We start from the raw sequence: 17,702 nt of genomic DNA, 5'->3' as shown, positions 1-17,702 counted from the left end.
GCTCGCAGGAGAGGCGCGACAGATTCGGCATTTTATTTCCACTCAAGAAAGAGGAGGATGGTGATCAGCTGTAGCGTTATTTTTCGGTACTGGGGTTAACCGCTTAACGGTAAGTTAAAGGTACATATTAATTGTCCATATCGGGTTTTCTGAGTCTCTACCTGAATACGTACTAAGGGTGGCCTTTAACTTTAGATTTGAAGAATGCAAAACTCCTCCAAAGCATAGTTCCGGTGTATGTTGTGGGTTAATCCTGGCAGGCAGCTCAGCCCTCACCCTTCCTCTTGCAGTGGGATGGGGATACAATCAGAAGAGCAAACGTGGGAAATCCCATGGGTTTTCCCTGAGATAATTTAAAAGGTAAAGCAAAGCTGTGTGCAAAACAAAATGTGGAATCTATTCATTATGTACCCTTAGAGGCACGTTTCTAGCCATTTCCAGGAAAGCAGGACTTCATCAGGTTTAGTAGTGACTTGGGAAGCCATATGCTGTTGTGTTGCATGTTTTCCCCTTTCTCCTTCTTCCCCCAATTTTGATGGCTCAGCATGGCATCATATGATTTGGAATAGGCCGGGGGGGGAGCCACAGGAGAACCAGAGACAGCCTTGACTCTGCGTAAGTACTGTTCAGGGATAGCTAAACATCAGTGTATTTGAAGCACTTGCTTTGGTCACAAAACACAACACCCTGCTAGCTACTAGGAAGAAAATTAACTCGGTCCCAGCTGAAAGAGTACAGTGGAAAAGACAAAAAATTGAAATAACAGTCTTTTAAATGCCATGCAGGTTTTATTTGCCCAAACTGATTTTTCAAAGGACACAGAGTTTAATTGTTTACAATAGGAGGAGTTTGGCTTAGGGATGTAGAGGAGATTATAATGGAGAAGTTTCTGCCTGTATACAGGAAAGTGTAGGTTTATCAGTTCTACTGGCACAAAGTAAGTATATGGCAACACTGGATATTGGTCTGGCTTACTGTCTTTGTATTTAGAATAGAAATAGCCAGTTTTAATTTTTTTTGAGTAGTATTTTATTAGTGGAAAAATACTGCCTTCAATTTAATCCTTCAAACAATATGCTTCTGACTTTGGATCTTATAAGAGAGGAAGGATACTGGTGTGTCAAAGAACCTTTCTGAAAAAAGTAAGCTATCAAAAGATTAGCAACAGGCGATCAAGATAAAGATGGTAAATTATTGTTAATATTTGGAATTCTTATTTAAGCACCAGTGATCTGTGGTTTTGCTTTTGACAAAAATCATAAACTAAAGGACAGAGAATAACTTTTTTTCAAAAGTACTAAGTTACTGAGGCTGTTTGTTAGTGGGGGGTTTTTAGTTAGACCCTGGATAAACAAGGATTAGGTTGTTTATTGTTCTTGTACTGCTGAAGCTAATACTTCATATTACCGCTTGAAACTCTGCACTCACCTCCTGTCAGTTGCCCTCTATCCTGAGGAGGTGATATTACTGCAATCTGTCAGGGCAGTGGGGAGGAAGAAAGCCTGTTTACAGTTAAGGGGAGTACTGCAAAGTAGCCATTGATACCATTAGCTAAATTTACTATTAAAGTATATCTGCATATTTTGTATCATGTTTACTCGCATATGAATTGGAATTAAAAAATACAAAATCGAAATGAATTGTTACTATAAAAGAAACTCATTTAAATATACTGAAAGCATACTTTTAAAGTTAAAACTTGCCATTTTACCCTCTGTATAACTTGCCATTTTATCCTCTCTATAGTGAGGAAATATAAATGTAGTGTTCTTAATTACACTGACTTTATGTATTCTATGACTACATATTTGTGCTGTTAATTTCAGGAGATCAAAATTTATGAGTCGTGTTGGGGAAACCATGAATTTCACTCGCCACATAATTATGTATTTCTTTTCTTTAAGATTTGGTGTTCTGATGTGTCTTGAGGTCTTCATTTTGCTCTTTTTCTTGGCTTCTAGAACTTGCAGTTGTTTCAGCATTCTCTCACGGTTCCTAATCAGAATCTGTATCTACATGATCTAACTAGGCCTATAGCATGTTATGAAAAAAAAAGATTGTCCAAGAAATACAGATATATATTTTTCTAGTTCTTTGTAAGTACATGTGCAAACTGGGTGTACATCAACGTGCAAGATTAATTTTCAGAAGAAAACTTAAGTAGCCTTAAAAAAATCCATGAAAAACGTTTGTTTTGCTTCAATAACTCCATAATCATTTGTAATTTAAATTAAGTTCTTGCGACACAACTGTGTGCTTTGCTCAAGAGAAGGAAAACTTGTTTTTCTGGTAGGTGTGGCTGCTGTTACTGACATTATAAGAGCAATAGCTATGTGAAATAAAATGTGCCAGGAAGGTATTGTACCAGGTTTTTTTCTCTCAGTATTGTTCTGTATCGAACAATTACTGCATTTACCTTAAAAGTATTTAAGTTTTTATCTGTTTAAAATAAACAAGTAGTAGATTATTTAACAAAATAACTTAGCAAAAAATAAATGGAGGACTGAACAGAACTTCACTCGGCTATCTGCTTTAAAAGGTACTTTTTCCTTTCCAGCGTTCGCTGTTCAAAACATAGTTGAAATGATACATTTTTTTCTTGTTTGTTATTTATTGCTAGCAAAAGCAGAAGAACAGGTAATAAATTGATATTGTTATTTGCTGTTGACATGGTTTGATAACTAAAGAAATTTAGTTTAAAAATATTTATTCTGTAAGACTGAACAATATTTTAAGCCATGAATAGATAAAACCAAGGGGAAGAATGTTAAATGTGACCTACTCTGTGTTGCAAGAATGCTAAAGTATATAACATCCTTGGAATAAGAATGCTTGGGGGAAACCTGTACTTTAGCATGTTTCATAAAAAGATTTAGAAAGTTTGTTTGAGTTGTTTTCAGTCACAAATCTCCAGCTGGAAGTCGTATGACAGTAGCAGACTCTTACTATGTATTTGCAGTTCGGCTCTTAATTTTAAGGACTTCTGAGGAGGACTCTCCATTTCAGAGATGGAAGAGTCAGTGCTTTCTGCTGCTCCTTTTCTGCTTTGTGCCTAGTGTGATGTAGTGGGATTTTTGGTGCCCTTATGACAGTTCTGGTCTGAAAAGCCGTTTCTTGGTAGCTAGCAAAGGCTGCTGTAAATCACATCAGCCCTGGTATATGGGACATTTTAAGGGGTATGTTGTGAATGTGGTTCTCCCTAGTTCACTTTTTCATGAAAGAGCAATTGTGAAAATACCGTACATTATTTTGGAGGCACGGACAATTATTTTTGTCCTGCCTGCTGGAAACATTTTTGTCATCTTGTGCAATTGCAGCAGTTCATTCCATCTCAGCATTTTACCCCACACTGCCTGCTGGCAGTTGGGGGAACTCTCTTCTACCAATCCAGTTTTCTGATCTGACGTGAATTTGATTAATCTGGGACACCCTTTTCCCAAGACTCTCTGTGGTACAAGCAGGCCTTTGAAGAGATTTGCTGTCACTTTTCTGTTTATGGATCATACCTGAATGCCTAAAGATGAATTTGTAGAGAAAACTTTCATCTAGGCTTCACTTGCGGAAGTTAGTGCTTGAGAGTGCCATAAACTCCCACTCAGGCATTAACACTTGCTAGCACAAGTGCTGCTAAAGACTTCAGTCATCCAGGCACTCAGGACTGCCTACCTGTTCCTGCAGCAGCAAGAGTTTTAAGACCTGACCCCCAAACCATGCCAGGAGCTGAGCCAGCATTAATGCAGTGTGAGGAGGCCCAGATCTCTAGCACGCATTAATATGAGATGACCTTTCCTGCAGTTCCTGCCTTGTGTATGGCTACATAGGGTAGAGCAGCTAACTGAGTTCTGTACCTACATAGATTTCACCTGTCTTCTGCTGGATTGTACGAATTGACCTTCCTCTGTACGTATGGTCTCATTTGTGGTGAACTGCAAGTTAGGGAATTCATAAATTAGTGATTATATCTGGACCATTGTGTGTAGTCCCCAATTAGCATGTTTATTATGAACTTGATTAATTCTATATATATTTAATTTATCTGCCTCTCGCTTGTCTGTGAGAAATCTGGTTGAGGGGATTTTTTTAACGTAATTTGCATACACACTGTGTAGGGGGAATAAAATTTTTGCTTTGCTTTAAGAATTACTGCCTAGTTATTAAATTGGATATTTTAAAATTTGGATTATAGAAAAAGAGAAAATTTCTCCTTGTACTGCTGTATATAGACCTCTGTTATATTCTTGTACAGAACCCTCCATGTACAGAAACTGCTCCACACAAATAGAGGCATTCAGAGTGTTGCGCACAGTACCGTACGTATCATGAAAGGCATGTCCTGTGACTGGGTTTTCATAAAAGCACAGTAGCTGGGTCTCTGAGTAAGTCGGTGCAAAATGATTGAGACCTACCCCATCTTGTTTGTGAAATTCTTGAGCAATGGTCATGGGTCAGTATTATCTCATACTATGTCTTTTCTTTTCTGCAGATGCGGCAGCATAAAATACAAGGACAAAGAAATTTGCATCCACATTTAGATACGTACAAAATGTTGTGTGCTGGGAAAAAATCTTACTTTGCTGCTGCTGTGTGCATTATTACTGTAACTTCAATGCTTGCAGTTTCTTATCTGAGCTTACAGAGACTTTCTCATCAGCCAAAAGTAATTCAAGAAGGCAGAAGATGTCGAGGGAAAATTGCCAATAGCACAATAACAGCATTAAAAGGTAACAAAACTTTTATTATATCCCCATACTTTGATGACAGAGAAAGCAAAGTCACTCGTCTGATTGGGATTGTTCACCATGAAGACGTAAAACAACTGTACTGCTGGTTCTGCTGTCAGCCCAATGGAAGGATATATGTATCAAAAGCAAAAATCGATGTTCACTCAGATAGATTTGGATTCCCTTATGGTGCAGCAGATATAGTTTGTTTGGAACCTGAAAATTGTGATCCAACACATGTATCAATTCATCAGTCTCCACATGGAAATATTGACCAGCTGCCAAGGTTTGAAATTAAAAACCGCAAGGCTGAGACCTTTTCTGTTGACTTCACTGTGTGCATTTCTGCCATGTTTGGAAACTACAACAATGTCTTGCAGTTTATACAGGGTATGGAAATGTACAAGATTCTTGGAGCACAGAAAGTGGTGATCTATAAGAACAACTGCAGCCATCTGATGGAGAAAGTCTTGAAGTTTTATGTAGAGGAAGGAACTGTTGAAATAATTCCCTGGCCAATAAACTCACACCTCAGGGTTTCTTCTAAATGGCACTTCATGCAAGATGGAACACACATTGGCTACTATGGACAAATCACAGCTCTAAATGACTGTATATACCGTAACATGGAAAGGAGCAAGTTTGTGGTCCTTAATGATGCTGATGAAATAATTCTTCCCCTTAAGCACCCAAACTGGAAAACAATGATGAACAGTCTTCAGGAACAAAACCCAGGGACTAGTGTTTTCCTCTTTGAGAACCATATCTTCCCAGAAACTGTATCTTCTGGCATGTTCAACATTTCATCTTGGAATACTGTGCCAGGTGTTAACATATTACAGCATGTATACAGAGAGCCTGACAGGAAAGATGTGATCAATCCCCGGAAAATGATAGTTGATCCACGAAAGGTGATTCAGACTTCAGTCCATTCTGTCCTACATGCTTATGGGAACAGTGCAAATGTTCCCATGGATGTTGCTCTCATTTATCACTGTCGGAAGGCCCTTCAAGGAGACCTTCCCAGAGAATCCCTCATCAGGGATACAACACTGTGGAGATATAACTCATCATTAATCATGAATGTTAACAAGGTGCTATCTCAAACCATGCTGCAAGCTCAAGAGTGAAACCTTGGTTATAAGGAGGGAAAGTGGAGCACTACCTGTATGGTGGGAAGACAGAGGATATCAATAAAGATCACATTAAATTGATTTCCACATGGAGTTTACATTTTGCTGCAATTATTTGGGCAATCTATAGCAAAGCCATGGATCATTTAATGGTATCAAGGGTTGCAGTATTTCTTCTGGGAAATGTTCAATTTGTTTTCAGTTAAAACAATAATCAAATAATGTGAAACAGTTTTCAGCCTATGTACAAAAAGTACTACGGTCATTAGTATTAAAGGTAGCATTGCTTAATTCTTGCAGTTTGTATGTCACGGGGTACCAAATTTGTATGTATCAATTTGAGTAAAGGTAAAGAAGTAATTGAGCACAATCTTCCTTTCACTTGTAAAAAATATTAACCCCTTATGTTCTTGGAAATAGTGTATGTTAAAGATGTGAGGGATTTTAACACTAAACACAGCCATTGGAGTTTTGCTGATAGAAGTGTCGTGTTCAGCTGGGCTTTGGAGATATGTAAGTTTGAGAAGAGTGATCCCACCTCTTCTGAATTACTTAAGTGGTAAGTGCCCAGTTGTGTTGGAAAGTTTTAATAGAGGCAAGGGATACAGATTTATCTTAAAGAAAAAGATACTTTTGTGAACTGAAAAGAACCTATTTCAAGGAAGAAAAATAGATGGCCAAAGAACTTTTATGAAACGGTTTTTTTCTTCTGGCAACTTGAAGCCTTGTAGGAAAATGTTTCATGAAATTCAGACACAAGTTGGATTTTAGTCCTTTATGTGATGGGTAAGTTGAATTATGTTGCTTCCTTGGGTAGGTGTAAGGGTACAGAAGCTGCATTTTTTCCAACCTGTGTCTCGCAATAGTGCTAAGTAGTGACTTTTGCTGAAGGGTCAGATGGAAACCAAAGCAAACAAAAAACCCATTTGCTCACTTCCGTTTCAGAGTTTCAGTTTCACAATTTCAGCTTCTGTTTGATAAGCCCCCAGAACTATACGCATTGCATATGTTGTGGCAATATATTAGAACCTTCCTACTGAAGGCAGCGATAGCCTGACACTTTGGTGTCTGACAGAGAAGTGTGTGTGAGAGCAAGTATGCTTTTTAAAATTTCTACACTTGTGTCATGCTTTCATTCCTCTACCTGGTAGTGGCACATACCTGTGCCCTTAAAGAGCTCTGTCGTTAGTGGATTGGTACCATTAGCAGATGTCCAGAGGGAACTTTTACTTTGCTTCCCAGTGACTGCAGCATCTCCCAGTCTGTATCAACAAACTGACAGCTGTATTAGTATCTGAGATGCCTGCTGCTGTCAGTCACACAATCTCGTGTGGCAACAAGTCTGTTTAGAATTTCAGACTCGTTTTGAAGGGGAATCTGGAGGTATCTCCCTGCTTATAGCATGGTGTGCTCAGGACTTCGTGTAGGAAGGCTGGGCAACCTGCTTCAGTCTTAAACTAACCTCACTGTGGAAAATTTCTCTTGTTGCACGAAGCATTTACCATTGTCTTGCTGCATGATGCTGAAATGAGTCTGACTTCATTTCCTGTACAGCTTACTAGGTAGCTGGAGACAGTAGCAGTGCCTCCTCATGCCCTGCCCACCACCTTCTCTTTCCCCACCATTCTTTCTTGGAAGGCTGAGCCTGGGTCTCAGTTTCTCAGCCATCTTGCGCTCCACTTCCTCTCTGTGAACTCTGCATCATCAAGGTCACTAATAAAGTAGTTAACCAAGTTTTCCTGTTTTGCTGACTTGGAAAAAAGGACATTTCTGGCACGCCTCTATTTAGCCTTTCAAAGTTAATGCAGTGCTATATAGGTTGCTCCTTCAGTAGAAGCTGAGTTACTGCACACATCGTAACTATACTGTTAAGAATGATGAGAAGTGGGTTTCAAGGCAAGTTATTGAAAACTTTCTATTTCATGGAAGCTTTCTTCACTTTGGAGTCAGATAACAAAAGCTCGAAGAGCTCATAATTCATGCCCCAGACAGTGCAGTTTGAACTGAGAGTTGTGGATTTGGCTTCCTGTTGATAAAATCCTTGACTACAGGCAACATTTCTCAAAGTAACTAGGTGTGAGTAAAGGTGGGAAAACTGAGTGCTTAAGAGTCTGGCCTTGTATGTAAGAGACTGTTCCACTGTGACTGTAGGGAGCTCCTACAGCATCACTCAAATACTGATTCTTGCATATGAAAACTCCCCTTCATTGGTGTAATTCATACCACATATATTTGGGAATCTTGGCCTTCATTCAGTATTAAGTATGAAATCAGGTCTCCTTTGATAGTGGGAAGAAAAAAATCACACTAACAAGCAGTTAACTTCTGTACATCAAGTCTCCTATGATGAGACCTTTTTCTACTCCTGTGCTTTTCGTCAGACTCTTGATTCCCCCCCCCCCCCCCACCCCGACATGTGGCATTCTGTCATTTGCCCCTGCTTTCCAACTCTAGATGTAGGAACTACTTTAAATGCATTATATTAACTGCAACTTTTGGAGAAAGTGAATGGCTGGTAGACATCATTTAATGTAAGAAAGTTACCTGCTGTAGAGACTGAACATCACCTTCCCATTCATGTGAACTAAACTACGTTTTAACACAAACTGTAGGAAATAAGGACTATAAAATACCAATCAAGCTATTCTGAGTTACTATCAGCAAGTATGATGAATATGTCAGAGGTTCCCCAAGATTTATCACGATCGCAGGCTGTATCAGATAGATGAAAAGCTGCATCATTCTTGCTGAGGAGATACTGTATTGACATGTTCCTGAACTTAAAACATCTGGTCCTAGTTAAAGGACTCATTTGATTCTGCTGTTTCAAAGGCTAAGTATTTAAAGCTATCATATGGAAAAACATTTTGAAAAGAAAGATTCTGGAGAGCGAAAGGGTTTGCTATTTTCTCATTTTGGTTAAGCAGCCATGCACTGTAACCAGTATTTGCTGTTACAGGTACAAAAGCCTATGGTTCTAAAACAGTAGCTTCATCTTCTGTTCCAACAACAAAACAAAGGTCAGAAGTCAGGTCAAGCACAACTTGATTTCAGAGTTTAAAGCAGATTTGAATGGTTTAAACATTACAAGCTATACTTCAGAGCCCAAACAGGTATATTTAAACATGAATATAGACAAAAATTTGTGGTGAATACTGTTAGCATGCTGCATTGCATTATGTCCAAAACAACCCATTCCCAAATGCCCAAATAAAAGTAAGTGATTGTGCATTGCATGATGATACCATTGGGTGTGCAACTTTGGTTCATGCAAAGTCTCATTTTATAGACACACTGCTGATAGGCCATATATTCCTGAAGATTTTGTATGTGTGAGCTTTTCAGCCATGTTCTTTCCATAACACCAAATGGATACTATGGTCTGGCATACTGGTGGCAAAAACCAAGCCCGTATCATTTTGGCCATTTAGTCCGTTTAACCAAGACATTTCACCAGCCAAAAAGCTTGAACCTCTCTTTGACTTTCTATATTCTGGTAAAGGCCAGCGGCTTATCAGTTTTTCTGTCCTCAAGTCCATTATATACAGGTATCTGTTGTCAAACAGTAGAGCAAATATCTCTCCAAAGCCCAGCAAGGACACATTTGAGAAGTCTGGAGGTTTGATAACCCTAGAAGACAAGAAAACAGTGTTAGAATCTCCCTTACAATGCAGTCTTGAGCTAATCCTGTATGTCTACAGAAAATGTGTCTAAACTCATCATTCTGAAATAATTTAGAAAGAACTGGATGCATCTTTCAAATTAAGCAACTGAACACTTAGCTACAGTTGGGCCTGTGGTTTCAGTTTGGACTTTGTGCATTCAGGACAGACCCATCTGAGCATAAGTAAAGGCTAAGGTTTGAAAGGGATTATTCTGTAGAGCACAAGATAAAAAGAGCCATTTCCACATACACACAAAAGAGCAAATGCACTTGTGTTTTACAGTAAATTTCCATATGGATTTTATGCCTCAATATCTTTAAGAGGAAAAAGCTGTTACTATTCTTTTGGTCACTCTTCTAAAAGGCATAGACATGCCTTCTTCTGATAAGCAGATAAATCATCCAAGACTGGTCCTTAGAATGCTATTTTACCAATGTTTTATGTTAAATTAAGCATGGGGAGAAATCAAACTATTTTTTAGTTCCCCAACACCTTTATGATGTTTTCCCTTAATAAATAAAACTTGGAACAGAAACTGAAGAGTTGAGTCCTCCACAACTGCCTGCACATTTGATCATAGCATTACATAAAGCACAGAACTAAGGCACAAAAATGTGTGGAGATGAAAATCTGCTCTCAGCAGTAAGAGACCATCTTTCTCTTTTGAAAGATGGGAGGGTAAACTAAGAGGTGGAATTACTCAGTTATTGATAAGAAGCACTTCTTCTGGAGTAGATCTTTCGAAGGTAGATACTCCACAAATACTCAGGCTATTTGAATTAAGAGTCTGATAGCGGTTCTAAAATGCATTTTTATCTTTAGTAAGTTACTATCTTTGATGCCACCATTTCTAACTCGTACAGCCTGATTATTTTTGTGGAAATGGAATGCCATCGTGTTTGGTCCCTTATTGGAGTCTGACAGATTACACTGTCATTCCACAACATTAGCAATAGTGACAGATGACTAGTGCTATAAGGAAAAAGAGTCGTTTTAATTTCTTGTCCCATCAAAGGACCCCCAGAAATGCTTGCCTGGTTCTCGGTATAGCAGTCTCCATGGTAACATTAGCTCTGGGTCACTGCATTTTCACATTCACAACTACAGCACTGCAGTCTGATTTAAGTCTGTACTGAAACGCTTCAGCTTACAGAATGAAAATATGGAAGAGAACTAGCATGTGGCCAGAAACCAAAACAGCAATCAAAAAATTCATATTATCAGATGAGAAATTAGAATTAAACCTCTCAATATGTGTAAAGTAAGAATTTTTATCAAGATTCTTTTGGTCCACATCTACAGGAAGTTACTAAAACTAGTATGATCTATTTCTTATTTATTCAATGAAGACTGAATCCTAAACTGAACAGTTTACCTGAGAATATCATAGCTGGCAAAGTCCCACTGGTATAATCCTAGTGCTGAACTGCACGCTATGTATTTACCATCAAAGTGCAGTCTGGGCTGTAGGGAGATGCTGCGGTCTTCAGAAACAGACAGTGTTCTTAAGCACTTGCAGTTTATTTCCCTTCCAATAGGCCAAATCTACAATTAAAACACAGTTTAAGACCATAGAAAATTCACATTATAAACTGTTACACAAATGAGCAAGCCTCACAGTCTCTTTTTAAGTATCAAGTAAACGTGTGCATGGGTATTTTTCAGAAATATATATCTCTTTCAGGTAGGAACATCGATTCTTCAAGCGACTTGTCTTACAGTATTGGTGCAGCATGTGTTGTTTCTAGCCTAAAAAATCCCAGTGAAAATGGGTACTTTAAAGAATGGAAAAAAAAAAATCAAACCCAAAAAGTCCCCAAAAAACAACAACAAAAAAACCCCAACCAAACAAAAAAACCCCAAACAAAACAAAAAACAAACCCAAAAAAACCACCCACCTGGGACAGAAATGTAATGGTGTTTCAGTTACAAAGCACTTCTACAGCCACAAACTTTCAGCACGCTCCAACCCCAAAGTCCCCAACAGTAACAGCATTTGCAGTTAAGTCCTTCACTGTCAAGTTAGCACAATAAGCATGAACTGAAAGCACTGATTCTTTGCATTACCATTCTTGTAGAGCTATCATTTAAAACTAAATGCTAAGACGACCACTGAAAAATTAGCTTCCAAGGAGTTTCATGTTCTGCACACAGCCTCTAAAGCGGAAATGTGGGAAAACATAAAGCCTTCTATTATTTGTAAACTTCAGCAAAGTACTCAAGCTTTTTATTTCCCAGTGCACAAAAATAATACATGCACGATATATGGTACATACCTTGATTTCATACTTATCTGCACTTAGGAGAATATAATCCCCAGGACTATGCATAAGAGATTTGACTTTGCACTTCTGCAAAACGACCTGTAATTGAAGGATGGTAATGATTTATGTTGATGCTGTTAAGTAAACAAACTTTCATTTGCATTTTTCACTTCACTGACCACCTGCATATTGTACCCATGTATAAAGGCAGTACTTTTAGCAACAGAGGGAAAGCTACAGTTTACACTCTTCTTATTCCTACTACTGACAACGTACTGTATTAATAAGCAAACATATATACTTCACCTGTACAGTCACACCCCCCACCAAGTTCTGAAGTAACCAGAAGAAAAATATTGTTTCATGCTCAGCTTTTTGTTATCAAGATCATTAGATTTTTTTCCATAATTTTTTAAGCAGTATTCTTTCAGAACCAGTTTTTATTCAGTCTTTGAATCAAACAAACACTGCTTCCTAATATTAGCCCAGCTGCTTTGGAATTCAAATATCTTCAATGGTCTGAAAGGTTTAATTACAGCTTAAATATTTTTTCTGTTGTAATGCTGTTTTGTAGTATTTCCAGATGTTCTTCAGATTCTAAACCTAGCTGCAGGGTCAGGATTAGGAAATCAGAATTTAGAACACATTACAAATTTTGTGCAAGTGAGTGTGTGAGATAATTAGAAATCAATATTCCCACCTTAGTGACCCATTCTGTGTGTCCAGTAAGGGTATTCAGGCACGTTCCTGTTGATAAGGCCCATACTTTCACAGTGAAGTCCGCAGAGCCACTGACCAGAATATCAAGTTCATCATTGTAATCCACACTAAAAACTTCAAGCAAAGACGGAACTAAATAAGGAAAACCAGTCTCTATGTCTCTGTGAGACACTAGTAGCCTCTGTATGGTTTTAGCAGCCCCTAAATTCATATGCTACTACATTTTTAATTGTTGTTCTTGAGCTGTATACATGAATTGTTGCTCTGGATGCCTAAGTTTACATTGCAAAATTATTGGGGTTTTTTTCCCAAATTGAAAGCATGTGTATCCGTGGTTCCTTTATGGCTGGATTATGGTAAAGTGTAACTTAAGCTAGTTCCTATTTCCAGAGTTTTAGTAAGATAATTCCAGCAAGATTAGTACATTCTATAGATACAGGGGGAAAAAAACTACAGCTGAGTTGAGTATATTTTTAAGTACACGACAAAGAATTTAATTATGAGGGGACTGCAAATACATATTCCTAGGTCCTATTTTGCTCTTTGCTGTAAGCTCATGTCCAGTCTGGGAATAGAAAGAATGGCCATGGCCATGTACACCCTGCTACCTAAGGTCTGCACCTCTTTGAGACTTGCAGCTACTGAATAACCACGGCATTTAGTGTTACTTCCACGCAATTGCAAAACACTACATGGCTAAGCTCTGGCATATTCAAGGACAAATTTATATCTGTTCTGGTCACTTCCCCTGTCGAGGGGAACTGACGTGACTCAGGTGACAGAGAACAGAGGCTGAACAAACCAAAAAAGCTAGTGTGCAAAAAGCTAACTTAAATTATATTTTGTTTGATGATGATGTAGTTGACTGGTGAAATTACAATATTAAAAATTTCAACATACCTGCACCAGTATGTCCTCTAAAATGCTGTGTCTTTGCCCCAGAGCTCCATTCCCAACAGGCTACTGTGTTATCAAAAGATCCTGTTACAAGCTTTTGTTCATCAAACTTCACTGCAGCACAAGTGTGTGTCTGGATACCATATATGCACTGACCTGTGCTTACATCCCATAGTTTTGCAGACAAGTCATCTGATCCTACAATATAAAAGAACAGGATAATTGGAAGCAAAGAGTAAATAATATTTCTGATCCTATACTCATCTTTGTTTGTCTTAAATAAAGTATTTTCATGGAATCGCAGAATGGTTATGGTTGGAAGTGACCTCCAGAGGTCAACTCTTCCAACCCCGCTACTCAAACAGGGCCACCTACATGCGGCTGTCTAGGACCATGACCAGACAGCTTTTGAGTGTGACCAAGGATGAATGCTCCACAGTCTCCTTGGGCAACCTGTGCTCAATCACTCTCACCATAAAAATGTGAAAGAATAAATCACTCTCACAGTAAAAAAAGTGTTTTAAAGGAAAACGCCTGTGTTTCAGTTTGTGAAACCTCCTGTTTGACTGCCTCTTGTCCCATCATTGAGCACTGCTGAAAAGAGCCTGGCTACATCTTATATTTGCACCCTCACTTCAGGTATTTCTGTACATTGATAGCATCCTGAGCCCTCTCTTCTTCAGGACAAGAAGTCCCAGCTCTCTCAGCCCTTCTTCATATGAAAGATGCTCCAGTGCCTTCATCATCTTCATGGCCTTTTGCTGGACTCTCCAGTGTGTCCCTGTTTTTACTGAGGAGCCCAAAACTGGACACAGTACTCCACCAGGCCTCACCAGTGCTGAGAAGAGGGAAAGGAGCACCCCACTCAACCTGCTGGCAACTCCCCCTACAGCAGCCAAGGATATCACTGGCCTTCTTTGCAGCAAGGGAGAACGTGGCTATGTTCACTTGGTGACCCCTGGGTCCTTTACTGCCAAGCTGCTTTCCAGTTTGGTGGCCCCTACCATATACTGGTGCTGTGGAGTTGATCCACTTCAAGTGCAGGGCTTGGCACTTCCCCTTGTTGACCTTTTTCTCTTTAAATAGTATTTTTAAGCTGTCTGAATGGGAAATACGGCCTAGTTTTAAGTCTCAGCACTACAGCAAAGCCACTTGCTTTCATGTTAATGAAGCTACTATGTATCTGTCCTTCCAGTTTCTTCACACCCTTTTACCACCTTCTGTAGATCCTGGCACTACCTCTCCTGGCACTGACAGCATCTACTGAAACAGATGCATGGAAGTTTCACATGACACATCACTCTCAGGTTTACAGAGCCACTGACTGTACTGCAAGCTTTAGTTTCTTTCAGGAAGGAAAAGGGTCCACCAAATCTAGAAATACAGATGAATACCAGGCCCCGTATCCTGCCACTTCCTTTTCTCAACCTGAAGCTCCTCTTTTTTAAACTGCTAGCTTTGGAGAGCAAAATAAAATCCTGGACTCCTTACACCTGCTTTTTCTCCTGGGGGTTTCAGCACAAAAGTCAAAGTTTTCACAATACTGTTTTCTGTGTATAACATTCACTGCTGAAAGGTAAGTGGAAAGACTAGCTAGAATTTAGTTGTTGGCTTCTAATAAGCATCCTAATGTAACAACAAATGTGCGACTGAAGTCAGCATTCCCAACTTAGTATGTAACATTGTCATTCCAAACAACTGGAAATCCTTGCAACATGCTCTGACAGCAGCTCATTGTAACTCTGTTACTATTCTTTCATACTAAGGCTTCATATATTTTCTGTCTTGAAATCTTGAAGTCTGTCCTCTTCAGGGAGGAAGCTGAAATTATGTGCAAGTCAGACTAATAGCAAGGTTAAATCTACTTTACAGCACTTCATAAAGCACTTATGTTAAGAACTGAAAGTGCTTACAGCCTTGTTTCAAGGAAGAAGATACAACATTTTCTTCCACACTTTGGGAGACTGAAGTTCTCTCATAGCTTTCCTTTTAATTGAAAGGTGTCATCTAAGAGGATAGCTAACATATCTTCTCAAATGGGTTTACTTATAATAACAGCATGATCAAAATCATAGAGCGGTCTGAATTGGAAGGGCCCTTAAAAATCATTTCGTTCCAACTGCCCTGCCATGGGCCGGGACAATGATGCCTGCTGTTACTATTTCTTTATCTAACAAAGAAATTGGTCTCCTTGTGTTCTTATTAAAGTGACCAATGAGTTTATTAGTACACCAGGTCTTCCAGAAATTGAAAAAAAAGATGTAATTTTGAATCATCATCTGTATTCACACTATGAAAATAATTTTTCTGGTAAAAGAAAAGCAAATTGTCATTAATCTTACGAGGGGGAAGAGAAAACAAAGAATTTCAAGACTGCCAAGTTGTCTGTCCTTCCTACCTGTACACAGAAGTCCATCTTTATAGTAAAGTGCATATACTCTGGCACTGTGTCCAATTAAAGAGGATGTCTCAAAGGCTTCATGGTCCTTCAGTTGCTTCATCCTTAAAATAGCTTTTAGGTAAACCTTCTTCCAGTGTAGAGGATCCTGAACAGAGTCATCTATCTGCCAACCCAAATTCTTACATGCAGTCTGCCACACCTCTGTACAGGCACTTATAACCTTGTTCCACTGCTTAGAGACGAGGCAACATGTGAGTAAGGTCTGCGGATCAAGCCATTTTAACAGATAAAAACTAAGTTCCAATGGAAGAAGTTTGAGGAAGTCCCTCTTGAGGAGAATCTCTAGATTATTGGAGAGGTGCCTGAGCTGGACTGCTCCACTCAAGCTAATCAGGTGATCCAGAGTTTCATTTTTCTGCAAGTCCGTCAGAGAAAGAAATGCAATAGAAATGTTATCAAGCCATGCTTCAAAGTCCTTTTTCTCCATAAGGTTATGGAAAAATTTACCTGTGATACATCAAAATACTGTATTAGTTCCGTTCAGAAAATAAGGTAAGAATCACATCTTTATTACTGGTACATCAGTATTCCAAATGGCATGTTAACACATAGATTGAAGTGACCAAATGCATTTTAAAATATTCTTTAGGTTAGACTAAGCATTTGCATGCACCTTGAACTATCATTTGTCCCACACCAGACTTAAAAGTAAATTGTATGTAGCTAGCGAATGTTAGCATTCGTTATGCTAAATAAACATATTTCTTGTTTTAGATTAACACTTTCAAATTCTGAGTCCAATAAGGTAAGGGTTAGTTTAAGTTTTAAACCTATTATAGCAAATAAACACTGTCTTAAAGTTTACTCATGGGTTATACTGATAAAAGGAAAAAAACAGAGCACATAAGCAGAGTGATAAGCTAGTTACTAACAGAATTTACTCATATCTTTGTCCTGAACTATTTTAAATATGAAGCAGGTAACTACTTAGTTTTGAAAAACCATATAAAGAGATGTCTGACAAACTGTATTGGAGGATACATTAGTCGTCTTTCTGTTTGGCCCAAGTAAAGGCCTGAGCTTGTGCTGGTCTAGCATCAGTTTTGAAGTGTCTGCACCACTTTGACCTAAATGCATTAAAAAAATCCTGTTGGGTTTTTTTCCCCCCTATTTTCTCAGTTTATTTCCACTGAGACTTAACAGTGAAATTGAATACCACCTCCTGAACTACATCCTGTATGCACTTACGCTATCCTGTGACATCTCAAGTTCCTTCAGTGACCTAGGACCACTGATTAACAAGGTAAACAGTTAAAAAATAATATTTATTTATTTTCTCTGGAAGGTCTAATTCATTAGACAACTGTCTGAATTTCATAGCAGCTCCCAAACTGAAAGAATTGAGTTATCTGAGTGGGACTCAATAGTATGTCTATTTCTTTACAGACATTTTACCATCATAGAATAAGATCTTAGAGTACACATCTTAACAGGGCACAGGAGTACCGAAAAGTACAGTCGTCACTATAAAAGGCTGCACATGGCATGCAATTGTTGGTGAAAACCGCAAGAAAGTTCTGGATGTCAAATGCACAGAAGCAGCTACTCCTATCAAGTCCCAAGTTCATTACAGTAACTTTTACTGCAGACAGCACTTACCAGCTTTCCCCAGCACATATGGCAGTGACTATAGCTGCTGTTCAAACAGGCATGTGTTCTCTTTAAAACAAGTGAAAAATTCTAATAGGCCGGCTACGAATAAAAACTCCGTGAGCTCCAAGGCGTTTGTTGTATTCAATACGTGAAGCCAATATTGAAATTAAGCGCTGCTGTGAGGCAGCTGAAGCCGGTGCTCGAGCCTCTTTTCCAGGGGTTACGCAGCCAGCCCCATCCGCTCCCCC

At 38.8% G+C, this 17,702-nt stretch overlaps 2 protein-coding genes across 7 annotated transcripts; one reads left to right on the top strand and one right to left on the bottom strand.

The window, feature by feature from the left end:
* On the top strand, positions 1-6,218 carry LOC103623087. 5 transcript variants are annotated; one of them, XM_017745435.1, is made up of 3 exons: positions 577-615; positions 4,247-4,310; positions 4,484-6,218. In XM_017745435.1, exon 3 carries the CDS (start codon positions 4,484-4,486, stop codon positions 5,849-5,851), a length of 1,368 nt encoding a protein of 455 aa, XP_017600924.1. In that variant the 5' UTR covers positions 577-615; positions 4,247-4,310; the 3' UTR covers positions 5,852-6,218. The 5 variants fall into 5 exon arrangements, with proteins under 5 accessions (XP_017600925.1, XP_017600922.1, XP_017600924.1 ...); XM_017745434.1 differs by lacking the exon at positions 577-615 and adding an exon at positions 622-2,539; XM_017745436.1 differs by lacking the exons at positions 577-615; positions 4,247-4,310 and adding an exon at positions 1-109.
* A 2,145-nt stretch (positions 6,219-8,363) lies between these two features.
* On the bottom strand, positions 8,364-17,690 carry FBXW2 (F-box and WD repeat domain containing 2). 2 transcript variants are annotated; one of them, XM_017745437.1, is made up of 6 exons: positions 15,799-17,690; positions 13,404-13,598; positions 12,484-12,617; positions 11,796-11,882; positions 10,965-11,064; positions 8,364-9,484 (listed from the first exon to the last, which is right to left on the bottom strand). In XM_017745437.1, exons 1-6 carry the CDS (start codon positions 16,286-16,288, stop codon positions 9,393-9,395), a joined length of 1,098 nt encoding a protein of 365 aa, XP_017600926.1. In that variant the 5' UTR covers positions 16,289-17,690; the 3' UTR covers positions 8,364-9,392. The 2 variants fall into 2 exon arrangements, with proteins under 2 accessions (XP_017600926.1, XP_008640341.1); XM_008642119.2 differs by having other exon boundaries at positions 10,895-11,064; positions 15,799-17,688.
* Between the last annotated feature and the right edge of the window lie 12 nt (positions 17,691-17,702).

Source organism: Corvus brachyrhynchos, unplaced genomic scaffold (assembly GCF_000691975.1).
Source record: "Corvus brachyrhynchos isolate BGI_N302 unplaced genomic scaffold, ASM69197v1 scaffold59, whole genome shotgun sequence".
In the NCBI taxonomy this organism is placed as follows: domain Eukaryota; kingdom Metazoa; phylum Chordata; class Aves; order Passeriformes; family Corvidae; genus Corvus; species Corvus brachyrhynchos.
This window is presented reverse-complemented; position numbering and strand designations above follow the sequence as displayed.